The sequence below is a fragment of the Macrotis lagotis genome, chromosome 1 (genome assembly GCF_037893015.1).
Source record: "Macrotis lagotis isolate mMagLag1 chromosome 1, bilby.v1.9.chrom.fasta, whole genome shotgun sequence".
NCBI lineage: Eukaryota > Metazoa > Chordata > Mammalia > Peramelemorphia > Peramelidae > Macrotis > Macrotis lagotis.
In genome coordinates, this window is record NC_133658.1 from 603,843,362 (window position 1) to 603,871,058 (window position 27,697).

The following is a 27,697-nucleotide window of genomic DNA, read 5'->3' on the forward strand; positions in this document are numbered from 1 at the left end:
AGAGTACCAGTTCTGGAGTCAGGAGTACCTGAGTTCAAATCCAGCCTCAGACACTTAATAATTACCTAGCTGAAATAATACAGCAAAATTGCCCTGAGATCCTAGAAGCTGAAGGTAAAATAGAAATCGAGAGAATTCACCGGTCACCACCTGAAAGAGATCCCAAAAGAAAAACTTCCAGGAATATTATACCCAAATTCCAAAACTCCCAAATCAAAGAGAAAACTCTAAAAGCTGCCAGAAACAAACAATTCAACTACCAAAGCTTCATAGTCAGGATTACACAAGGTCTGGCAGCATCTACATTAAGGGCTTGTAGGGATTGAAATATGATATTCTGGAAGGCAAATGATCTTGGTTTATAATAGAGAATCAACTGCCCAGCAAAACTGAACATACTCTTCCGGGGAAAAGATGTACTTTCACTGAAACAAGGGACGTTCAAACTTTCCTATTAAACAACCAGAGCTGAACAGAAAGTTTTATCTCCAAGTACAGGACTCTGGTGAACCATAGAGGGAGTGGAAGAGAGGGACTAACTATGAGGAACTTGATGATATTGAACTGTTTGTATTCCTGTGTGGGAAGAAGATATTGATAACTCATATGAACTTTCTCATTTATAAGAGCAGTTAGAAGGAACATATATAGACAGGACACAGGAAGGAGTGGAATATAATGATATAATATAGTAAAAAGATGAAATCAATGGGTGATAAAGGAAAGTACTGGGAGGAAGGGAAAGGAGATGAAGAAGCTAAGAAATTTCACATAAGAGTCAAGAAAAAGCTTTTTTCAATGGAGTTGAGGGGGGAAGGCAAGGGGGGATGAGTGAGCCTTCATTCTCATCAGAAATGGCTCAGAGAGAAAATAACATACACAATTAATAGGGTGAGGAAATCTATCTTACCCTAGAGAAAAATAAGAAGAAAGGGATGGGATAAGGGAGAAGGGGGGGAAGGGAAAGGGGAAGTAGGTGATAGAAGAGAAGGAAGATTGGAGAAGAGGGTACTCAGATTCAACACTTTTGGAGAGGGCCAGGATGAAAGGAGAGAGAGAGAGAATAGAATAAATGAGAGTGGGGAGAAATAGAGTGGAGGTACAGTTAGTAATAGCAACTGTGGGAAAAATATTGAAGCAACTTCTCTGGTGGACTTATGATAAAGAAAGCAACTCACCCCAGAGACAGAGCTATTGAAATCTGAACACAAACTGAAGTACAATTTTTTTCTCTCTCTCTATTCTTGAGGTTTCTCATCTTCAGGGGGGGGGGGGGGTAGGGGGTTTATATTGACTCTTATAACACATTCAGTTTACATCAATGTATGGCATAGAAATAATGTAGAGACTATCAGGCATCCTTCTGTGGGGGGGGGTAAAAATTGAAGAATTCAGAGCCTTGCAAAAATGATGGATGAATATTACTATTGTATATAATTGGAAAACAAATAAAATGTTTAAATGTTTAAAAAAATGAAGTCATGCAAAACACATTTCCACATTAGCCATGTTTTGAAATAAAAAGCAAATAGAAGAAATAAAGAGAAAAAAACTGTCCAAAAACAAAAAGTTCTGTCTCTAAAGTAACATGGGATGCTGTGAAAGGTGATTGTTCCCCTCTTCACAGATATTCAGACATGGGATAGACTCTATTGTCTCTGAGGCAAAAGACAATTCTACAACCTTGATTTTGTCACACTTCATTTTTTTATTGTGTGTGTCTGCGTGTGTGGGGGGCGGTATGGATGTATAGTATAGCATGTATATATGTGTATATGAGAGAGACATAAGAGGGGTACAGAGATGAGAGAGGATCTCTCAGCTGCATCATACTCCTCATCATGACTTTTGGCTATTATTTTTAAAAAATTCTGCCTTTATAAGATGACAATTTTCCACCACTGAAGAAATTCATAAGAATGTGATATATATTCTGGGACCATTATGAAAACTGAGGTTTAAGAAAATTTTGAGCAGAAGCCATATCATAAAAACTACTACTAGTCAATAAAATGACAGCTCTAAAGGTCATAAAACCCTTTTTATTTTGCAAGCTCTAGTGTTATTTGATTTTTAAGTAGTCAAATCACATCTGATCTAAAACAACAGGAAGTTATTTTAATAGAAAGCCAGTATAATAAGCTTTACTGATGGCCATGATATAAAAGAAAATGAGGATTTGATCAGAGGACAAAAAACTAATAGACTGAATTATAGCATACTGCATTCACTGTCAGTTATTTTCACTGAAATGTTTTGTTTTGTAAAATGGATTTTTTTAATTTGGGGGGTTATAAGAAAAGCATCTATTTTGAAGTTGTGGTGAAATAAAAATGGCGATAAAACCAAAGCAAATGCACTAATGATACTGTACAAAAATTAAGAAAAGGAAACCTATGGAACCCCTATACTTCATCTTAAAAGGTCAAACTTACGCAAATGTACACAAGTTAGATTGCAGCTACTAGACTGATTAGATTTTGTGAAACTCTGAAAGCCAACCCTGACAATAATATTTGTGAATTTTCTAGCCCAATGAATACATGCTACTGTCTGGGCCAATGGCCAACTAAATATAAAAAATGACATTTATTGCAAGTGTGATCTTTGGCCCACTCAACTGGACAATGGGTTTGGGATTAATAAATATTTGCAAGGTAAACAAATAAAGTAAATATTGTCCCCACTCAAGTGTATTTTCATTTTTGATTCAGAAAATTGATAGTTGCTGATGGTAATACTTCTTTACCTCTTAAAATGTAAAAGTTTTTAAAATATGCAATTATTTTAAAGGCTCTCCTCTATGTTAGTAACATTTTGAATCCTGGGTTGTTTTTTTTTTTTTATCTCTCATGCTCATTTTCCTCCTGAGAAAAGGTTTCCTGGTTTAGAAATTGTTATAAATTTTCTCCATTAAAAGCACTTGGATATTATTTCATTTTTTAAAATATTTCACTCCTCCTTCCTGCTGTCCCCTTCTCCACATCCTCATTATTTCCATTTTTTCTCCTTTTTTGTTCAAAATTCCTCACAGCAGGATTCTACCTAGGTATGTCCCATGTTCTAAATGATTTTTTTACCCTTTCTCTCCTTCGCCCTCCACTTTCAACTCCACTGTACTCAAAGTTTACATTTCTTTAACTCCTATCTCCTTTGAGTTCTGATCTTTTGCCAATATCATAAATTAAGCTACACTCATTATGGTCAATAGCACCTTAAGAGATCACACCATCAAGAAAAAACAGAGTTAACCTAATCAATTTCTCTCTCTCTCTCTCTCTCTCTCTCTCTCTCTCTCTCTCTCTCTCTCTCCTCTCCTCTCCTCTCCTTTCCTCTCCAGATGACAAAACTGAGGTCAAATGAAGGTAAGTTTTCCAAGATTTCAAAACTAGTAAGTGTCTGAGAGAGAATTCATACTCAGGTCTTCTGATTACAAGTCTTTAGGAGACCTATAATCAGAGAGCCTTTAAAAGCAAACACTTTGTAAAATAATTGCATGTTTTAAAATATTTTTCCTTTTAAGAGGTAAAGAAATATTACTGTCAACAACTATTCATGTTACCTAGCTGCCTATTGATAACATATACCAGTAGAATCTAAATCTATAACTAGGCTATTATGAAACTACTTTCTAAGGTTAAGTTCACTTTTCTGTAGTTGACTCAGATTTTTATTGTGGAAGGAAAAAATATATTTTTCCCTATTTAGCTTTAGGGACCCCCACAGTTAATAGCACCATTTTCAACCTATTTATCTTAAGAGTCCAAGAAGATAAAAAGCAGACATTCTTTCTAAGCAGTCTGGAGAAATATGAAAATACCTGCTCTTCCCAAAGAGCATCTTCATTTTTACATAAATGGCTTAACCTAAAGGAGGGAATGATGTAAGCATTTCTAGTGTCCTAAAAGGGACCTAATTTTGAGAAAACAGAAGTTTCTTAAGGATTTTCATCTATGTAGGCAACCACATAATCAAATATGGGCTGAAAAGAATATTGTATTTTAATAGTCTAACTTTTATAGAAAAAAATTCAGCAATCAAACCAAATAACTAGCAAAGTAATATAAAGGTTCTACAACTGAGCTGTTTAGAATTTGACAGCAAGACAGTACCTACCTGTGACCTTGCCCAATGTGAGGGACTTTATAGCCCGGAAGTCAACTTCTGAGGAGAAGTTATATTTGTATTTAGGATGTTGGTCCACCTGTAAGAGTAAAGTAAGAAAAACTTAATTAGTGAAGGGACAGATGATTACATGATGAAAATGTCTAAGAAAAGACTCCCTCTAGGATTCCCTGTTTGAGAGATTTAGTAGAAAGTTGTGGCTAATTTTGCCTGAGTGTAGATGAAATGCTCTTTTTCTTTGCTTTTTTATAAATCTGAGTGCTTTTAGGCAGCCTTTTTCCCTGGTAGGTTCTGTAAAACATTTGACAGGTATTTATCCCCCCATGGAGACTCTCACTACACTACTCTCTCACAAACAAAAAAAAAATGAAGTCTTCCTGGGAAAGCTCTGCAGGATTAGCATTAAAGAGGGGACAGAACAGGATTTTCCTTTACCTCTCATTTCTCATTCCCTCACTCTCTGCCCTCACAGATCACCTATCTCTGTAATTAATGCAGTGACTGTGAGTCACTCAGTGGTAGACAAACCATTGGTCCCTTTTTGCCACACAGACTCCTGCTAGCACAGTGCTAAAAAAGTTTCAGAGTCAAAAGGATTTTGTTTTTGTTTTTTAAAGTATAAAGTAAATAGTCATTGTTTGTTGTTGTTCTTTTCATTCTTGTTGTTATTTGTTGTTGCTGTTGTTTGACCTGGCACAATGAGAACAGAGGATCTAGATTCAAAACCAGTTTCTGAGATCTATTACTTGAGTGACTGTGAGTTCATGACAACCTCTCTGACACGCATTTCCTTAACTATAAATTTGTGGAAATAAGATTGCATGATCTCTAGGTTTCCCTATACTTCTAGATCTAGGACTCTAAGACTTCTGATTTCATTAATAGAAGGAATTTTCAGGGAGAAAACATCATCTTAGGCCAGTCAGTAACTGTTATGCATCTTAGATTTAGAGAGTTTACTGATGCAGTAGGAAACAGGTTCAGTTGGAATGTAGTAGTGATAGGGCCAGAGATGTGTTGGCTTGTTAAACAACTGACTCTAATATGCATAAATACAAGCACACACATACACAGAGGACACACTGTTAAGTTGAATCTGCATTATTTAAATTTTCTCCATTACTTTCTTATGTCTAAACAATCAAAAGTACAATAAATCAAGCCTAGATTTATAAACTTTGTGGATTTTCAAGGCATCAATTCTCATTCTGAAAATTTAATAAATGACTCTTACACACTAATTAGAGCTGGATGTGGTACACCCTTACATAGGACTCAAGGACTGCTAATTAATAATAGCTTATTTCAAATGCTGTTAACAATTTTTCAAATACATTAGCTCATGTCAGGTTCATAAAAACACTAAAAGACAATATGTGTATTATGGTGCCCATGTTAAAGATGAAAAAAATGAAAACATGGAAAAATTAAGTAACTTACTCAAGATCACACAACTAGTAAGGAAGCACAGACATAACATTTCCAAGTATGATGCTCTTTCTACTAATTGTTGTTGGCTTTAGGTACATGCAAAAGCTATGGAAATTCTGTCTTTTTTTCAGATGAGACCTTTCAGAACCCTCTACACTAGTTAGCAAAGTTTTTGTCCCTTCAGAAAAATCATTCCCATATCCATACATCCCATATGCCTGTTAATCATTTCTGAACCAACTACCCTGTTTTTCTTATCTTAGTTAAATCTCCTTATCTTAGTTAAATCTTTCTTACTTTTCTATGCTCAATTCTGTTAAATAATATTTCTTCTAGATTCTAAATCAAGAGAGATTATTATTCCCAATTTCTCATTAAACAAATGAAATAGAAATGACTTACATCCATGAAGCAACTTGTGTGGGTCACATAACTATCTAAATGGCAGAATAAAACCTGCATCTTACATCTTCTGATTTATAGAGTAGTATGTATCCCTCTACAATTCATTGTTTATTTCCAGTTGTTTAACCAATAAATCTCACTGGAAGTTCAAAATCACTTTATCATTGGTCTTAGAGCTACTATATCATTTAATTATCACATTGCTAATTATTACCCTTCACTTCATTTTTTCCACCTTTTACTTGTTCCCTCAACTATATTTCTACTACAATCTCTTTGAAGGTAGAGTCCAAAAGTGGTTTGTGGTTGGGCTGAAAATATAAGATTTGTAGCTAAAAGCTTGACCACTCAATAGTTTAGTGACTATGGCAAGTCAGCTTCCCTGAGTCTCAATATCTTCACCTGAAAAATGGGGAGACTACTATTTATACTATCTATCTCTCAGGGTTGGGGGAAAAAAATTCTGTAAAACACAAAGTCTACCATAAATATGTATATATGAGAACTATTATTATTCACCAGAACATCAAGCATAGGTCTGGGCTCACAGCAGTATTCAATAAATCCTTGTCTATGGATTGATTGATTGAAAATGTCACTTCTGACATGTGGATGAGTACAGATGGAGTAGAGAGTATTATTTTTCCTGTTTTCATTATGCTAGGCCTCTGTCTAAAAGCCTTCAATGGCTCCCTTGAAGATATGATAAAATACAAACCCCTTTAGCCTGGCATGCCAAGTTCTCCATAATCACTTTCCAAATTACTTTTCTTGCTTTGACACATATTTTTTACTTATCCAGACCCTCTAGCACAGCTAGAATGGACTATTCACTACTCCCTAAATAAACCTTTATGTTTTTTTAACTTTAGGATCTTTGCTAATATCTTTCTCAGAATGCATGTTCTTCTTTGTCATAAAACTGCTTAAATTCTAGGGATTTGTCAAATCCCAACTTTTCTTAATTCCCTCCTTCAGTAATAGTTTCCATCCATCAGTTTTCTCCCCCTCTTAAAAAACCATCAAGTTTTGAGCTTAAATAAACTCCCAGGAGACACATTTGTCTATTGCACATAGTTGACAATTAAATGTCTATTCAATTGAATTTCAGTATTTGCATGCTATCTTGGACTTACTAATGAATTCAAAGTTGATTAAAAGATACCAGTAGTGTGTTAAGAAATATAAACTATAGGCCAAAAAAAAAGTCATAAATGATGAATTTGAATTTTAGCTTTGTTATTTACAGTAAAAGGAGACTTCTATAAATTGTGTCAGAGCTCTGGACCTCAGTATCCTTATTTGTAAAATAGGAGAGTTGAACTCGATTCATTAGATGTTTTCCAATTCCAAATCCGATGACTCCAGAGATCATCTTTTCATAGATTCCCAAAAATCACAGACTTAATTTTAGAAGGAACCTTAAAGACCAATTTACTGTAGTCTAGTCAACACTCTTGAAGATAATAGAGAATAGAAATTCAGGATCAAAAACCAAAGTCTGATCATAAATCCAAGATCCTTTCCACTATATGAGAATGACAACCTTAAGTTTAAGTTTTTCATTTTATGGATTAAAAAATAATTTCTCTTCCCTGAGTTAATATTCAAACATTAACATATGTACTTGCCACATATACACACACATACAACATATACATATGCAATTTATATGGGAAGAAGGGGTTACATAGACTAAATTTTTGGTGCGCAATAAAGACAATATATGTAGCCCTGGAGATTGAGGTGAAGTCTCCTTGCTCAGGTAGTGTCACCATTCCTTTATCCTATCAAAACTCCATTTTATTATAATAAAAAATTGCTATCAATAGTGCATATTTAATGATTGATGAGACTGCTCTACTACCACTTATATCTCTGTGATATTGGAAAAGTCATTTAGTTCCTCTGGTCTCGGTGTTCTCACCTGCAAAATGAGGAATTGGCCAGCATGACTGTTTGGGTCCCTTCCAACTCTAGATCTATGATTCTTTTATGATCCTTTGATCTCAGAGGGCCTTTGACATAGCTTCTGACTCTAGACTGATTATATTATGATCATTTAAAGTCTAACCTTGTATATCATTCTTGCTTCTTGTACCTTATGCCATTCTGCATTTTGGCTGTTTATTCCTGAGCATTTTGATCAGATCTCTAATATGTAGTATAGCTCAGATCAGTTGGAACTGATGTAAGTCACATATTGTTAGTTATTTTTATAAAGTTGTATTAGGGTAAAAAGTAAAAAAGAATGATTCAAATGGAGAATGGGAATTGCTACAGAATTTGGTCCTATTTGAAGTAGTAAAAATATATTGGCTTAAATGTTGAGAGACCTGAGTCCTAAACTTAGCTTCACTAACTTCACTAGCTTCACTAACTTCACTAGTTACACTAGCTTCACCAACCTTCACTAACTTGTTTTATATCCATGGGAAAAATCACATCTTTGAATTGAATTTTCCGTCATGAAGTTGAAAAAACTGGACTAAACAATATCTAAGCTCTCTTTAAATTTAAAATTCTTTTATTCTATTTTGTAAGTTCCCCATTGTATCCTATACATAAATAGGATCCCAATAAAAATTTGAGAATGTAGAATCTAATTCTCAAAATAAAATTGCTTGGTGATTTGCCAGTGCTTTATATGTTGAAAAGAATACTAAACTTGCTATCATAATTGTTAGACTCTAATTAGTTTTTGCCATCTTAATGTGTGACCTCAAGCAAGTCACTTAACTCAGTGAGTCCTCACTTGCTTATCTATAAAGTATTATAAGTATAATATTATCTGCTTGTCTTTTATAGTTGCTGTAAGTATCAAATAAGGTGATGTCTAGGAAAGTGGTTTGTAAATTGAAAGGCAATTTTATTATCAGGGACAACGTTGTATAGAAATAGAGAAAAGAAAGAAAAAAGATCCCTTTCTCTCTGACTCTATTGTTCTCATTCATTTCTTTTTTTTTCTGCTGACTTTGTCATGCTCTTTAATTCATTCATCCTTTCATATTTTTGTTCAATGAAAGTGTGACCTTTTCCCTAGGTCTTTATTAAAACAAGAACAGAGAATATGTAAGATTGGGGGTGTGGGGGGAGAGAGGAAAAGAAATTTCAGTACCATATTTGCTAACTCTCCTACACTCCAATGCCTCCAATTATCTTACTATCCACATTTGGTAAATGGCTGTGCATTTGCAGCTATGTGAAAGGTAGATGTAGTACCTGAATTGTGAGTTCTTTTCCATCTCTGTTAATCTTCACGTGGTGTATTTTTCTGTTGGCAAAGTTTTCTGTATCAACAGTATACACATGAACTCTCTCCTTACTCAGCTGATACCGAACCTGTAAATTTCCTTAAAAGCAGAACACATTTCCATTTAGAATTTTGGTCCATAAGAAACAAACTATAATCCATACATTACATTGTCTTTTAAGCCACCATTACTGACCTCCAGGGGTTCATTTTGAAAATCTATTTATCACTTCATTAAAAAAAATGCACTCAATATGCTTGAACCACATTATGTTAGTAGGGGTTCAAACTGAATGTAATGTATTTATATGTCATCAGAAATAATACATAAATATATATAATAATATAATATATATATATGATATATAATAATATAATAATATATAAATAATATATAAAGTCTTTGGAAACAAAAATAATTATTATCTATTATATATCTATTTTCTATTGAAGAAATTTAATTATTTGAATATTTCTCACTTTATCTCTTTTCCTTGATTTCAGATATGTAAATATGAAAACCCATAGCTTGTGCAGAAAATCATTTAAGTAAGATACAGGAAGATATAAGCAGATGTAATGTATCTGCCTATTGTTTTTGTGGTTATAAGATCAGTTCAAAAGGTTTGAAATCTCTAAATATTTTTTCCCATCTAAGTTGCTTTCCCCATTGATTGCTAATAGTGAGGAAAATGGTTAAGGATGAATGACTCATGTGAAAAATTAGAATAGCCTTGACATCTAACAGTGAACTGGGAAAAAAATGAGCTGTAGATGGCATCTGACTGTGGCATCACCCCTTCAAACACCATGAGAACTCTAATAATTATAGAGATCTATTTCCCTGTGGGCATCCCAAAATAATGATTTGAATGTATATTCTTGTTACATTCAGTGTAACATATAATGTGGCATTTGATTGTGGAAGGTTGAAATTTATGAATTTTGTCATAATTTTGTGTTTGGGACATGGTATTACTTACCTTTTTTATAAGTGAGAATTAAGGTCCCAAGGCTTGCACAAAAAAGTTTGATTCTAACAAAACTATCATGAAAGACCAAGTTCCAAATCCCAGACAGAGGCGAAGGAAGGAGGAAAAAAACAGAGCAAAACATTTTTTCCTCTATCTTTCTTGAGTGATTGAAGAGTATATCCTAGATGGACTATTGAAATCTGTGAAGTTTAAATTTGAAATACTCTCACCTTATTTTCTTTACCATATTCTACATCTTATAATTCATTTACCCACAATCAATATTGCCTCACTTCACTATTCATCTCAGACTTAAAGTTATCCCAGCTAACAGTGTTTTATATATCACTTTTCAAAACTATTTTCAAAATATCCTTATTTGCATTTGTAAAAAATTCATTTTTTTTACCCCCTAATCAAGCTCTGTTAAATGGAAACACTGTTATTATAGCAAAGTAAAGCTTTTTTAAAATGCAAGACAGTTCTGGGGAGAAATTTGGGGAATTCTAAAGATCACTTTGTAAGTCAAGGTCAGGCATTATTTCTGCAGTCTCTACTTTATGTGGCTGAGTAGAGTGATAGTTTTTCACTTTCTCTAAACCTGCAGATTTTCTAAAAGTTCCATTTTCTCCATGAAAGTGTTTCTGAAGAGGTGGATTATGCAGCAGTGTCTCACCCAAGTTCTCTTCCAAAATCCCTCCAGATAGTTTAATTAATGACTCTAAAACAATCCTTGAGTGGCAGAGTCCACCAAAAGATGGAATAAAATAATTTTCAAATCCAAGACAACATAGAAAATCAGCAAAAAACCTCTGTTGCAACAGAATTAGAGAGGACCACAGTGCATAGCCAAAAAACACCAATGCAGACCAGCCTCCAGCAATCTAGGAACAAGCAACAGGGCTACTGGATCATTAGCAGTGGCAGTAGCTTACAGACTCTTCAGTTCAGGGATGCCAAAAACAACTTAGAAGGTCTGCAGGAAAGGTCTGTCACATCAGGTAAGAGTGCTACAGTCACTGCACCCCAGTCCCAACAAACCAGGAGAAGACCTTGGGAGCCACTGAATTGGCAGAGACAGTGATTGTTTCCAGAACTCTCAGTCAACAGAGAGTGGAGGATCAGAAGGAAATTACAAGGGTCTCTTTGCAAACACTGAGGCAGAACTCTGCTGCTTTGTCTATACTTAGACCTGGGAAGCAGCCCTTGGTGCTAGGCACAGGGAGAGGAGGAGCAGTAGCACATCAGAGCTAGCTTCCACAAGGGAATAGATACCTAGTTCCAGGACAGAAAAGAGTGTTGGTGTCACTCACAGATCAGAGCACAGATCAGGAGAGTAGGAAACACCTCTCTTTAAATCATACCTTGGAAGAACTGAAAATATAGAGGTCTCTAGAACTATCTCTGAGAAATAGATGCACTAAAATCTCAAAAGTTGAGGAACAGTAGAAGCAGAGAATTACTTTAGGAAAGAGTTAAAATCAAGTCATAGACTGGAAAAATGTGTAAACAGAAGGAAAAAAACAAACCTCTAACTATATGGTGACATGTACTGGTGACAAAGTGACAAGGAAGATCAAAACACACAATCAAAAGAAGATAACAAAGTTAAAACTCCTATATCCAAAATCTGCAAGAGATCTTAGGCCATGGAAGAGCTCTGAAGGATCTTGAAAATCAAGCTAGAGACATAGAGGAAATTTGGGAAGAGAAAAGAGAGTGTTACAAGAAAATCATGAAAAAGAAGTCAATAGTTGGGTAAAGGAGACACAAAAAAATACTGAAAAAAAAGCAATTTAAAAAACAAACTAAGTCAAATGGTAAAAGAGGCCCAAAAATCAATGAAGAGAAGAACATCTTTAAAAGTAGAATTGGCCAAATGGAAAAAGAGGCACAAAAATTCACAGCAGAAACAAACTCCTTACATTGGATAAATGGCTAAATAGAATAAGAGTACAGAAGCTCAGTGAAGAAAAATATTACTTAAATGAGGAAATGGAAATTAATGACTTTATCATAAATCAATAAATAATGAAAAAACCAAAAAGAATGAATAAAGAACACTGTGAAAAAAAATCTCATTGGAAAAACAACTAACCTAAAAATTGATTAAGGTGATATAATTTAAACATTATTGGACAACATCAAAGTCATGATTAAAGAAAGAGATTAAACAGCATGTTTGAAGTAATTATCAAGGAAAATTGGCCTGATATATTGACCAGAGGGAAAAGTAAAAATTGAAAGAATTCACCGATCACCTCCCAAAATTAAAACTCCCAGAAATATTACAGTCAAATTTTAGAGTTCCCAGGTCAAGAATAAAATATATAGGCAAACAGAAGGAAACAATTCAATTACTGTGGAGCTTCAGTAAGGATAATGCAAGATTAAGTAGTTTCTACATTAAAGGATCATAGGGCTTTGAATATAATATTCTGGAAGGTAAACAAACTTGGGTTACAAACAAGCATCAATTTACTCAGAAAAATTGAAGTGAAAAGATGGACATTCACTGAAACTGGGACTTTCAAATTTATCTGATGGAAAAACCAGTTTATCAGAAAATTTGATCTTCAATTTAATTTAAGACTCTAGTAAAGCATAAAAAGGGAAACAGGGGAGGGAAATGTAATATTGTTGAACTGTTTATATTCCTACAGGGGAAGATGACAGTGATATCTGATATCAGTTTTCTTATCAGAGTAGTTAGAAGGGATATATATTGACAGAGGGCATAGCTATAGTTAAATATGAAGGGATGATATCCAAAAAAGTAAAATTAAGAGGTGAGAGAAGAAAAAGAGAAAGGGGTAGCTAGAATGGGATAAATTATCTCACATAAAAGAGGCAAGGAAAACTTTTATAGTGGAGTGGATGAGAGGAGAGTTGAAGGGGAGTAAATGAGTCATAGTTTCATCAGAATTGGCTCAAAGAGGGACCCTCAATTGTGAACAGAAATTCATCTTAACATACAGGAAAGTAGAAGGGGAAGTAAGTAAGAAAAAGGTGGGACAAATGATTAAAGGGAGGACAGATAAGGGGAGGAATTAGTCAGAAGCAAAACAGTTTTGAGTAGAAATACAGTGAAAGGAGCAAGAGAGAATAGAAAAATAGGGACAGGTGTATAGGATGAAGGAAAATTGACTTAGTAATTTTGACTTTGAAAAAAATTAAAGCAATTTTTTTCTGATAAAGGTCTCATTTCTCCAATTTATAAAAATAAGAGGCATTCCCCAATTGATATATGATAAAACTGAGGTTTAGATGAGGTTATTAATGCTAACTATAGCCATATTAAAAACTTTTCTAATTCACTATAGATTGGAAAAATGAGAATTAAAGAAATCTGAGGTAATGCCTTATACCTATTGGATTGGCTAATAGGACAATAAAGGAAAATGATAAATCTTAGAAGAAATGTAGAGAAAATGAGATTTAATGCAATGTTGCTGAAGTTGTAAAATAATTCTTCAATTTGGAACTATTTCCAAAGGATTATAAAACCATGCCTACCTTTTGATCTGGCAATGCCACTAGCTATGAGGTCTATATCCCAATAGAATTGAAAAGAAAAAACAAAAATAGAAAGGCTTATATGTACAAAGACATTTATAGAAGCTCTTTTCTGGTGACATGGAATTGAAAATTGAGGGGATGCCTTTCAGGTGGGAAATAGGTGAATAAATTGTGGTATATGATTATGAGGAATTACTATTCTGCTATAAGAAATAATGTACAGGATGCTCTCACATAAATCTGGAAAGACTTACATGAGCTGATGCAAAATGAATTATACTATGTATAAGGCAACAGCAATACTGTAGGATTATCAGTTGTAAATAATTTAATTTTTCTCAGCAATATTATGGCCCATGCCAACTCTTATGATGAAGACTTATGAATAATGTTAATCATCTCCAGAAAAAAGAGTTGATGTTGTCTCAATACAGATTGAATCATAATTTTTTAAACTTTATTTTTCATAAGGTTACTTTTTAGTGTATGGTGGGAAATTGGGAGGGGGAAATCTATGCTTTCTTTCATAACATGACTAATAAGGAAATGTTTTGAATGAATACACATTTATAACCCATATAAAATTTCTTGCTTTTTGAATGGGGTGTAGGATGGAGTGGAAGAAAGGGAGAATATTTGGAACTCAAAGTTTTAAAAGCAAACATTAAAAATTGTTTTTAATAAACTTGGAACTTTTCCAGTAAGATCGGGGTAAAATAAGGATGCTTATTATCATCATTGCTATTCAATAAAGTATTAAAATGTTAACTTTAGCAATGAGAAAAAAAATGAAGGAATCAGAATTGGCAACGAAGAAGAAAACTTTCACTCTTTGCAGATAATATGATGGTATACTTAGCGAACCTGAGAAAATCATCTAAAAATTCCTTGAGATAATTAGCAAATTCACCAAAGTAGCAGGATATAAAACAAACCCACATAAATCACCAGCATTTCTATTTAGGAACCACAAAGCCCAAAAGCAAAAGACAGAAAGAGAAATTCCATTTAAAGTAACTATAGATAGCATTAAATATGTGGGAATCTATCTCCTAAGACAAACCCAGAAACTGTCTGAACACAATTATAAAATACTCCTCACCCAAATAAAGTCAGATCTAAATAATTGGGAAAATGTCAATTGTTTATGATTAGGTTGAGCTAATATAATAAAAATGACAATTTTACTCAAATTAAATTACTTAATTCAGTGCCATATCAATCAAACAATTATTTTACCTAGCTAGAAAAAAAATAACAAAATTCATCTGAGCAACAAAAGATCAAGAATAGCAAGGAAACAGATGGGGAAAAAATGTAGAAGAAGGTGGCCTAGTTCTATCAGATCTAAGACTATGCTATAAAGCAGCAATCATCAAAATTGCCTAATACTGGTTAAGAAATAGAGTCATGGATCAGTGGATTAGGAGAGGTTCAAAAGAAACAGTAGTAAATGATTTGACTACAGTAATTGACTGTTTGACAACCCCAAAGACATTAGTGTCTGGGATAAGGACTCATTATTAGACAAAAATTATTGGGAAAACTGGAAAGTGATATGACAAAATCTAGGCATAGAACCACATCTCACACACACTATACTAAATTCAGGTCAAAATGGATATAGAATTTAGACATAAAGGATGCCACCATAGATAAGTTAATAGACCAAGAAATACTCTATCACATCTATAGAAAGGGGAAAAATTATGATCAAACAAGAAATAGAGTACATCATAAGCTAAAAAATGAATGATTTTGACTATATTATATTAAAAAGGTTTTGCACTAATAAAATCAATGCTACCAAAATTAGAAGGAAAGCAGAAAGATGGAAAAACAATATTTACAAATAGGTGTTCAGACAAAGTTCTTATTTATAGAATATATAGAGAACCAAATCAAATGTATAAGGTTACAAGTCCTTTGCTAAATGATAAATTGTCAAAGGATATGAATAGACAGTTTTCAAATGAAGAAATTAAAGTTGTATATGATGAAATGAAAAATTTTCCTAATCATTATTGATTAGAGAAATTTAAATTAAAACAATTATGAGGTATTACTGGTATCAGATTGACTAAGTTGACAAAAAAGGAAAAATGATAAATGTTGGAGAGGTTATGGGAGGTTTGGAACATAGATGCCTTGCTGGAGGAACTGTGAAAAGATCCAAATTTTCTTGGAGAACTATATGGAACTATGCCCAAAGAGCATTAAAATTGTTCATACCCTTTGACCCAGCATTTCAAATTCTAGGCATATATCCAGAAGAAATCATAAAAAAATGAGAAAAGTCCCACATGTTCCAATATATTCATAGCAATTATTTTTAGTGATGGCAAAGAATTAGAAATTGAGGATATGGCCATCAATTGGGGAATGGTTAAACAAGTCATAGTATATGGATATTATAGAATACTGTTGTTCTATAAGAGACTATAAATGGTCAGACTCTAGAGAAGTATGGAATGACTTATAGGATCTGATGCTGAGTGAAGGTAGCAAAACCAAGAGAAAGGTGTACACAATAACAACAAAATTGTGAGATAATCAACCCTGATGGAGGCAGCTCCTCTCACCAGTTCAGAGAATGTGGACAACCCTATTAGACCAGTTATGGACAATGCTATCCCCATCTAGAAGAAGAAAAACAAAACAAAACAAAGCAACAACAGCAAAACCCTTCAGAATCTGATGAACATTATATTCCTTTTTAAAAAAAATCTCATCTATTTCTTTAGCTTAATTCTGATTTCTCATACTAAAAATGACTAATCTATAAACAAGTTTAATACAAATGTCTATGTACAATATTAATCTGACTATTTGCCACTGAGGGGAGAGGGGTGGGAGGTGAAGGTGGAAGGAAATTTAGCAACGTAAAAATATATGTATAAGGATGAAGGTTAAAAAAACCTTCATAACATGGTTTTGGAAATATAAAATAGCAATTAAAATTCTTTCTACATATATATGTATATATATATGTGTGTGTGTGTGTGTGTGTGTGTGTGTGTGTGTGTGTGTGTGAGAGAGAGAGAGAGTGAAAGAAAGGCTGAGAGTGGAAAATAGCATGGCAAAAACTAGACATAGATCCACATCTCACACCCTATACCAAAATAAGGTAAAAATGGGTGAAGGATTTAGATATAAAGAGTGATAACAGATAAATTAATAGAACAAAATATACTTTATATATCTGATCTATGGAAAAGGGATAAATTTTTGATCAAACAAGAATTAGAGCATATTATAAACTGCAAAATGAAAGATTTTGACTATATTAAATTAAAGTTTTTGCACTAATAAAATCAAAGCTGCCAAATTAGAAGAAAAGCAGAAAGCTGGGAAACAATTTTCACAACCAGGAGTTCTAATAAAAGTTTCATTTTTAAAATATGTAGAGACTTGCATAAAATTCATAAGATCACAAGTCATTCCCCAAATGATAAATGGTCAAAGGATATGAACACAGTTTTCAAATGAAGAAATTAAAACTATATATAATAGTATGAAAAAAGCTCCGAATCACTATTGATTAGAGAAATGCAAATTTAAAAATACTATGAGATATCATCTCACACCTATTAGGTTAGCTCAGATGAGAAAGAGGTAAGATGATCAATGTTGGAAAGGGGGTGGGAGGATTGGGACATTGATGCATTGCTGGTGGAGTTATGAATGGATCCAGTCTTTCTGGAGAGCAATATGGAACTATGCCCAAAGAAGAATAAAATTGTTCATGCCCTTTGACCCAGCAAATCCAATTCTAGGTCCATATTCAGAAAAAAATTAAAAATCAGAAAAATCCTATGTTTATGAGTACAAATCCTATTTCACACTTCCTAGCTGTGTGACCCTCAGCAAGTCAAACAAAATATTCATAGCAGCTCTTTTTTGTAGTGGCAAAGAAGTGGAAATTGAGGGGATGCCCATCAATTAGCGAATGGTTAAACAAGTTATAGTACATTAGTACTATGGGATGTTATTGTTCTATAAGAAACCATAAATGGTCAGACTCTAGAAAAGCATGGAAAGACTTATGGGATTTGATGCTGGGAAAAAGTAGAGCCAAGAGAACAATGTACACATCACCTACATTATGAGATGAACAATCTTGGTGGAAGCAACTCCTTTCGGCAGTCCAAAGAGCTAGGACAACTTTATATGACTGGTTATGGACTATGTTATCCCTAACCAGAGGAAGAAAAACAAAACAAAACAAAACACACAGAAAAAGACACCCTTCCAAATCTGATGAACACTTTATAAAAATTATCACTTATGTATCTCTTTCCCTTTATCCTAATTCCTCATGCCAAAAATTTCTTATTTATAAACATATTTAACAAAATATGTATGTAAAATGCTAACATGACTACTCCCTGCTGCAGGGAGGGAGGTGGGAATGGAGGGTGGAGGGAAATTTTTTAACTTGGAAATATGCATGTACAAATGGATGAAAATAAATATTTAATTTTTACAAAAAGAGAAGCAGAGAGACACAGAGAGTAGAGTTTATATAGACATAGCTATAGATATTTAAATTTAGAGATAGATTCATAAATTTTTCCACTCTCTCTAGCTGTCTTTTCTTATTCTGCAATCATTTCATAGCCAAAAGTAGTGGTACCCATCTAAAATCCTAATATAGAGAAGGCTTAGTCTTCTGGATTGCTTAAATTCAGGACTTCTGAGTTGCAGTAGGGTGTTCCCATTTATTCAGGTTTCAGTATGATGAAACCCTGGAAGCCATAGCCATCTAGCTCCTTACAAAGGGAAAATCTCAGATTGGAAATGGAGAAACTCAAAACTTCTGTGTCAGTCCCAATTTGGCTAGACTGTGTGCTTGCTATATGTTTAACCTAGATGAGTAGGAAAGCACAGATTAAAAATGTCAAAAAATGAAAATCAAATCAAAGTAACAAAAAATCCCAATTATCTCAAAATTATTCTTTAGCTTTTTAAAATTCACACTTTTAAATGACAAAAATTCTGTCTGCTTTAAACATATACTTCTGGTTGGTAGGGACTGTATAATGTTTTTCTTGCATCTGTCATAGTGTTGAGCTAAGAGTTACACACATGGAATTATTGCTGTTCATCCATGTCAATAAAGTCCAAATCTTCATGACCCCATTTGAGATTTTCTTGGCAAAGATACAAGAGTACTTTGTCATTTTCTTCTCCAGCTCCTTTTACAGATGAAGAACTGAGGCAAACAGGGCTAAGTGACTTGCTGAGGGTCACACAGCTAGGAAGTGTGAAATAGGATTTGTACTCATAAACAAGATTCAGTCTTCCTGCTTTTAGACTTGGACACTCTACTGTGCCAACTAGCAGCCTATACACAAGTTGGATGTTCATTATATACTTGGTCCATTGGTTGAAAATTAAAGAATTCTTTAAAAATACAAAAGTGTTTTATAATAGATGTTTTATTTCTGTTGATATGTGTCTAACATTCCATTTTCTTCTGAAAACTACTCTCATCTTCCCTAGAAAATACTTCCAGAGGAAGCCATCCTGCACCTGACTCATCACTTCTCCCAATGATCCAGAGACCTTTATGCTCCTTCTGTCCCACTGCAATACAATCAAGTTGCCCTGTGCCCTGTAGGCAGTTCATGGGAAAATGAAACTCTACATTTTGTCAAACATTTAGAACATTTGTGAAGGATTACTTCTGACAGGCTTTTCAGGATAACACGGATGAAAGAGAAGAATCTCAGGAGGGTCAAGGGCTTGTGGCTCATTAACTTTTACTTTCTCCTGAATGGTCTTCAGTTACTTGGTTGAAGAGCCAAAGAGTGACTTTTAACCTTATTTGCTTTTCACCTCATTGATTCAGTTGATTATTACTGTCAGCTTCCTACTGAGGGATGCTTCCCCTTCCCTGGTGCATAGCACCTTGAACTCATAGAAGTTCATTGGCCTCCAGATACACACTTCCTACTGCTCCATTTGTCCTCCTTTCCCCTCCCTAACTTCCCCTGTTTCAACTACATAATGGTAAATGTTGCGATTTTATCATTCTATATACAGTAAATTTACTCTAAGGAAAGTTACTGGTCATAAATCTAACACACCAAAAAATGGACTGTCATAGCTGGGAATGCTTTGCATTTCCTCTATGGTTTAGTGATAAATTACTCTTTCATTTGGAATGAAATGTTCCTGTTAGTGTAGATTAATACTACCATGTGAAGGAGGTCATGTGTAAAGATACACAAAGATGACATTTACACTGCTCAGAAATTAGAATCATCAATGTGTTGAATGCAAATTTGGCTATTTCTTTATCTCTCTTTTGAAAAAAAGATTGCTTTTTTTTAAGTAGCTCAAAATTCAACGTCCTTTGGTTACTAGTGGACACTCTATAAACTTTTAAAAGAAAATTATTAACATTATACTTGTCGGTTTGTATTAACCTCTTTATATATAATTTTTTGCACATGTATATTTTTAAGTTACAAAATTTCCTTCCACCCTCCCTTCCCATCCCCTCCCCTCAATAGTAGTCAGGTTAGCATTATACATACATATTTTTATAAACATGTTTATAGATTAATAATTTTTTGTATGAGGAAATAGAATTAAGGGAGATAGATAGATAAGAGATAACTTTTATAAAGTGTTCATCAGATTCTGAAGGGTTGTTTCTTTTTTGTGTGTTTTGTTTTGTTTTTCTTCCCTGGATGGGGATAATATTGTCCATAGCCAATCTAATATGGTTGTCCTACCTCTCTGGGCTGCTGAGAGGACCTTGCTATATTTTAATACTACTGGCAAAATATACTTCATCATTTTTAGAACTAAACACCTGGCATTACCCCTGTTTTCTCTCTTTCTCTGTCTCTCTGTCTCTCTGTCTCTCTCTGTCTCTCTCTGTCTCTGTCTCTGTCTCTCTCTCTCTCTCTCTCTCTCTCTCTCTCTCTCTCTCTCTCTCTCCCTCTCTCTCTCTCTCTGCCTCTGTCTCTCTCTGTCTACCTCTCTCTTTCTGGAATTAGCAACTATTTGGAGCAAAATAAAGGAAAAAATCTTTGAGATATTTTATTCAAGGCTCAAAATAAGTTATTTTCTCAAACTATAGAAGCAGCACATGCACAAAAATGCTAGTGCAGTCTGAATTCTTCACTTCAATAATTCTGGAAATTTTCATTTCCTGGTGATGTTCAAAAGATCATTTTTATTAGGCACCACTTTTTTCTATGTGCTCTATGCTTGAGGTAAATTCAAAGCATTTCCCAGAAGCTTTAATGTCAGTGGAGAAAATTAGCAATTTCTTATTTTCTAAGGGGGAGAATACCTAGAACTCAGATCTTCCTTGTTTTCAGACATAATGAATTTTAATTAAAAGAGCAGACTACTAGACTTCTGTTTAATAAGCTTTAATTTTTAATGCTAGCCTTCCTGACTGTATCAAATAATGGAAGCCAGGATTAGTGAGTAGAGTACTATTTAGAATAAACTGGAAAATTTTTGGATTCTATTTTCAAAAGTGCTACGAAGTCCACCAAAAGTTATCCAACTATCATCAAAATATTACTCTCTCTCTCTCTCTCTCTCTCTCTCTCTCTCTCTCTCTCTCTCTCTCCATATATATATGCATATATTTTAATAAAAATGATTTATAATTACTATGATTTTCAGGAATGAGGAAGGTATTGATTAATTATACTAGTCCATGGACTAGAAAATTTGAACTTAGGAATTGCCATTTTGTTTTTAATGGGAAATTTTCAATATAAGACCAAGCACATTTATCATCTACATCCCCTCCTTTCCAGATACCTACAAACAATATCATCATTGTTACCAGTTTAAAACAATTGCTAAAAACCTATACTACATAGTATTACATGTGCCATGAACTGAATGAACAGCTATGAAGATTATTCCTCCTACATTAAATCTTTTGAACTAATTATTTTCTTGCTCAAAATAATATAACTAACTATGAAGAAATGGAACCAGATTGCAGGAGATCCCCTATAATTGAGATAAATCTATTTGAGAGTGTTGGAGTCATCTGAAAGGAACCCAGACCTGTCCTTACCTCCCATTACCCTTAAGCATTCTGGAGAATCCTGAGAAAGGAATAAAATCTAACCTGTGCTGGTCTTCCAGGGAGTAGAATTCAGGGCAGAGTGTTATAACATTATTTATGACTTGAAGAAATTTGCAATCTATCAGGATGACAAATAATAAATATAAAATGTGAGAAATTCTTGAGTGTTTGGTTTCCACTGGATCTAAGAAGAGGCTTTTAGTTAAAGATATATACATTACAAAGACTGGGGTCTCTCTATGGCTATTGATTAGGCTCAAAGACAGGAAGTCTGTGTACTGGAACATGGGAGTAGCACATATGGGGAGATAAAAAAATTGAGCCCATCCAATCACCAAATTGAGAGAGATTTTTCAGCCTGAAGTAAAGATGTCAAACTTGAGAATAGACCAAAATCTGCTCCAACTAGTCTGGGTTGACTTAAGAGTTCCTAACCTTACACCAATGCACTTGTGTAATTAGGTTCATACATAGTAATTTGCACACCTCCAGGACAATTGAGGCTTATCAGCATAACATACCCTATGAACAGGGAGGAGAAATCACATTTGATGGAGTCAAAGGGTGGGCATATTGATCAGATTTTACCCCTGGTGATTCAGATCAATGACTGGTTCAGGGGAGGGGGAAACCTCTCAAATTCTATAAAAGGTTGGACATTGTAACAATGTGGGGCTTTTTCCTACTAGGGGAAATTACCCACTCCCGCAGGGATGTTAATTAATAAAAAGAAGCATTCAACCACTCCAAGCTAAGATCTATTATTATGATTCATTTAACATAAAACAAACAAAAAAAGATTACATATAAGTTGGCATAAGTTGACAATTTCAAATAGCATATCAAATATATTTTAATAAAAAGATCAGTAAGATAGCATAAGAAAAATGCAATATTTCTGAGGAAAGAATGACACTAAGAGTTAGTTGATTTGAAAGGGTTTGTGGTACAAGTACATTTGAGATGGTCCTTAAAGGAGGAGTGAAGATGTAGCCATGTAAAGAGGAAAAGGGAAGTTATTCCAAATATTGTTATGATAGCACAGATATATAGAAGTGGAGATAAACATGATATATTCAGAGCCAGAAAAAAAATAAATTGGAAATGTAAAATTTATGTGGGTAGTCAAATCCTGAAATTTTAGAACTGAAAAGCACTTTTGTTATCATCTCATTAGATTCACTAATTATAACAGATAAGAAAACTTAGGTCAAGAGAGAAAAAAGGAAATTATTACTGATGGTATAGTAAGGTCACATTGTGAAAGATCTTGAGTGACAGGTTTAAGTAATTCATACTTTATCTTTGTAGGCAATAGAGAAACAGAAGATCTGTGGATTAGGCATCCAAGGATCATTATATATGGGTGGTATTTTGGGAAAATTAATTGGGCAATGGTATGAGAATGAACGAGGATAGATCTACTATAATGTCCCCCAAATAAGGGGACAAATAAGATATATTAGACAGATATAGGTATGGTAACTCTAATACTATTTTCTGTTTGATTTAGCAAACTACTATTACAAAAAAACAATAATAATTCCAGCTTCCAAATTGCACTGAAGAATAGTTTTTCTCTTTTTTTAAATTCTATCCCTTCCTCCTCCTTCTTAAAGTCTAGTTAATAACCATTTAAGTGCTTCTTCAATGCCAGATACTCTGCTAAGCACTGAGGACACAAAGAAAATCAAAGTCAATTCATTCCTTCAAGGAGTTTTCATTCTAATGAAGAAGATAGGATGCAAATCAGGTAGATAAAATATCTAGAAAGTAGGTAGAAGATACTGAAAGGGGAAGACTTTGGCTTATAACTTATAGAGACAGTCTCTTGATTAAGTGGAATTTGAGTGAGTCTTAAGAAAAAACCTAGGATTCCAAGAGGTAGGGGGAGAAGGCAAAGCATTCAAACTAGTAAAAAATGCAGAATACTGGTAGATTATAATGGTGGCTCCCAATGAACCTCTCCCTGACCTTCAGATCTGCACTGAGTGTCCTTCCCGGGTCCTTGTGGGAATCAGACATTTCAGCTATGATTTAGCTACTGGCCCTACAATCACTATCTCAAGACCACCAAACCTCTTTGAACAGACTGATATAAACTGCGGTCATTTTTTTTTCTCTCTTGTTCTTTTTTTCCTTCCTTTATATAAAGGAGAACAAGTCAAAAACCTTGTGGCTAGAGACTCTCCCCACTCTAACTTGCTATATTATACTATAAATCAACACCTCCTTTGGCTAAGAGATTGCCCATCCTCTTGTGAATTTATTCTCAGACTTTCTACTTCGGTTTTTATCCCCATCAATATCAAATGTTAGCAGAACAATCTGTAGATTGTTGTGGCTTCAGTCTCAAGTACATTGAAGAGAATGAGGTGTCAGAAGACTGGGAAGATAGGAAACAACCAAGAGCTTTATAAAGAACTTAAAACATTATGTTTTTAAAGAAATATGCATTTATAATTTATCTTTAAGTTCATAGGGAGAAACTGGAACTCATTGAGTGGAGGGGAAGTGGAGGAATGATCAGATCTTTGTTTTAAATAAATAATTTTGATAGGAGGATGAAGAATGAATAGAATAGAGACTTGAGGGACACCTTTTATAATAGGTCATCATCTTTTGGTCTTACCTTAAATTCAAATTTATAAAAAAAATAGCATTCTCTTTCTAATTATCTCTCATAATTTTCAGTTATCCAAAGAAAAACACCTGATAACTGAACTGGTCATTTAAGACTTTCAGTTCATCCCCACTTTATCAATACAACCTAATCTATTATCTGCACAAAATGAACATTGTACCTGGGTCAGTATAAAGATTGACCCTCAAATACAATACGCTTATTTCCAGTTCCAAGAATTTATCCATACTCTTTTCTAACCTAAAATATTTTCCTCTCTTTTTCCTCTATCTAAATTATACCCATATTTTAAATATCCATTGAAAGCACATTAATTTTCCCCTGGCTCTAAACTCCAAAATCGCTCAGATCATAAGATTTTATTAAAATCTTAATTTGTATTAGACTTTATGATAAATATGAATGAGGATATATAAAACACAAAAATATTATCCTTGTTCTCAAAAAAAATCTTATATTCCAATAGATCAAAATAACTAGGAACATTTAAGAGATAAAAAGAGTAGACGGATAAACAGAAAAGAAGACAGAAAGTAGTTCTGGGAGTAATAAATGAATTGAGAAAGACATTTATCTTGTGTCTTTATCAAAATGAAATGCAGTTTTATGGAAATACATAATTACACAATTGAATATTGGTGAATGAGAATTTCTATTCCTTGGTCTCAGCTAGGAAAAAAAAAACTTTATTCTATATAATAAGAATAGCATTTTCCACATTACTATTAGGGGAAAAAAAGCATTTTTAAAAATTCTGAGGTTTCAACCCAGATTCAACTTATTCATAGAGATGATTGGGAGGGGAACAGATACATGTTGGTGAAACTCAAAAGGTAGACACTTTGTTACACTATTAGCTGAACTGCATATATTATTCCAATAATTCTGAAAAATAATTTGAAGTTATTTGAGAAAAATCATTAAACTTTTCCTATGAAATAAACACAGGGATCTCCCTATTTGGCATATACCTCAATAATGTAAAAAAAAAATTTAAAAATCAGATGTACCAAAATAATCATAACAGCAATAACCATGGTAGAAAAAACTAATGAATAAAACATTGGAATCAAGGGGATATCCATCAAATGATGAATATCTAAATAAATTTTAGTATATGAATAGAATGGAATACTTTTGTGCTAACAGAAATAACACATAGAAGTGATTTAAAAAAAACTTGTAGGAATTGATGAAGAGAAGTTAAACCAGAAGAACAATATATATGATGATCACAATTTAATTGAAAAAAGTACTAGAAAGAAAGGTTAAGTTGGAGCAATTTTAATGTGTGATTTTGACCCCTTATAAGAGATAATTAATTGAAATTTCCTTCCTTAAGTAGAGAGGTTTAAAGGATTGTAAGGCTATAATCTTAAATACATTGTCAGACTTAGCTGTTATCTTGGTTGTATTTCATTAACTCATTTCATTTTAAAATAAGAGTAATTATTGTGAAATATATATGGAAATGACAGTGAAATAAAAAGTCATTAATAACATGTGCTAAAATAAATCAATATCTGGGGGCGGCTAGGTGGCGCAGTGTATAAAGCACCGGCCCTGGAGTCAGGAGTACCTGGGTTCAAATCTGGTCTCAGACACTTAATAATTACCTAGCTGTGTGGCCTTGGGCAAGCCACTTAACCCCATCTGCCATGCAAAAAATAAATAAATAAATAAACAAATAAAATAAAATAAATTAATGTCTAGATTTCTGAGGTGGAACCAAAATGGTGATATGAAACTGGGAAGCTCCTAGAGCTTTTCCTGGAAAAAAAAAACAACAAAACTTTAAATGAAGACCCATAAGAGACTTAAGGCTACAGATTCCACCAAAAAAAAAAAGAGTGGACAAAAGTTCTCAACTCAAGATATCATGGAGGAACTTCAGTAAAGATATGTCCCACCTGGGTAAAGGGAAAACATAGTCCAGCAAAGGTAGGAGAGCAAGAAAGCCAAGAGGAGGCTCCTAGCCACAGTTCAGCTCAGGGCCTGGCTCAGCAAACCAGTATTGCAGCAAGTCTATAGTGAGGGTTCCAATCCTAGTTTGGAAGACAAAGTTTGAGCCCTGGGAATGCTGGAGCAGCAGATGGGACAGTATTGGGAATAAACTACTGCAATAATGTTGTGGCATAAAGAAGAGAATAAACAGAAATTCTGCATAGGCAACACCTTGGCAAGCAATAAACAGAAGGATAGGCCAGCACTAACCATAGAAAACTACTATTCTGAAAGAAATGACAAAAATGCCATTTCAGAAGAGGAAAGCAGTGACAAATTGCCAGTATATGAAGCCTCAAAGGAATTTATCAATTGACCTCAAATCCAAAAGGACTTCTTAGAAGAATTCAAAAGGGATCTTAAAAATCAAGAAAGAGAGAGAGAAAAGAAAAATAGAGGAAAAAATGAGAGCTATTCAAGAGAATAATGAAAAATTGACTGAAGAAATCAACTCTTTTAAAAGTAAAAATGATCCATTGGAAAAAGAATGTTCCTCATAAAAAAAAAAGTAAAATCAACCAACTGGAAAAGAAAGTAACTCAACAAAAAGTACCAACTAGAAAAAGAAACAAAAGCTAACTGAAGAAAATCAAATAAATCAATAGATAAATAAAATTAAAATCATTCCCTATCCCCACTTGTCTGAAAATAATTCCCTCCCTTTTGGGGGGGGGGGCAACCTATGTAATGGGGTCAAAAATTGGACCCTGGGTCACAAAGTCAATACTCATGCTAAAGTCTAAATTCTAACTTCTAATAATCTGTGACTTTCTCTAAGCTAAAGTTAACTTAAAAAGTCATAAAGTTCATTTAGTTTCTTTAGGAAAGATTCTCTGCTTTCTTCTTAAGGGGAAAGACTCAATATGTGTATAGTTTGAGAAAGATGAGAAGTCAGGTTCACTGCCAAATGTGAATATTAAAGTTTTTCTCTATACTTTCTATCTTTGGCAAGGTAAGCCCAGATTGGAACTGAAAAGAAATGGCTATCCAAAAGAAAATATTCTTAGCTATTTCAAACTTTTTCATGAGTCAGTAACTGAAATGTGCTGAGTGTTTTCAGATCCACTCAGCTATGATGGCTTTCTAGGGCTTGATTCATTTCATATTCAAAAAATAACCTTGAAAACTCTCAGAGGAAGCAATAAACAGGTAGCAAATCCTCCAGTCTATTCAGTAGCAGGTTTTGGTTTACTTTATTCAACCCTATTCTAAGAACCTTAATAAGCAACAATTATCTTCTTCTCTCCCAGTGCTTCTGTTTACGTTTG

The 27,697-nt window shown here is 33.8% G+C and overlaps 1 protein-coding gene across 2 annotated transcripts in view; it reads right to left on the reverse strand.

Annotated features, from left to right (window-relative positions):
• Nucleotides 1–27,697, reverse strand: part of CNTNAP5 (contactin associated protein family member 5) — a 945,272-nt gene that overhangs the window by 61,089 nt on the left and 856,486 nt on the right. For both annotated transcript variants that reach the window (XM_074214960.1, XM_074214961.1), the window contains exons 20-21: nt 9,184–9,314; nt 4,117–4,204 (exon numbers count right to left, since the gene is read on the reverse strand). In XM_074214960.1, the coding sequence (XP_074071061.1) occupies nt 4,117–4,204; nt 9,184–9,314 (219 nt within the window). The remainder of the gene's footprint in view (nt 1–4,116; nt 4,205–9,183; nt 9,315–27,697) is intronic.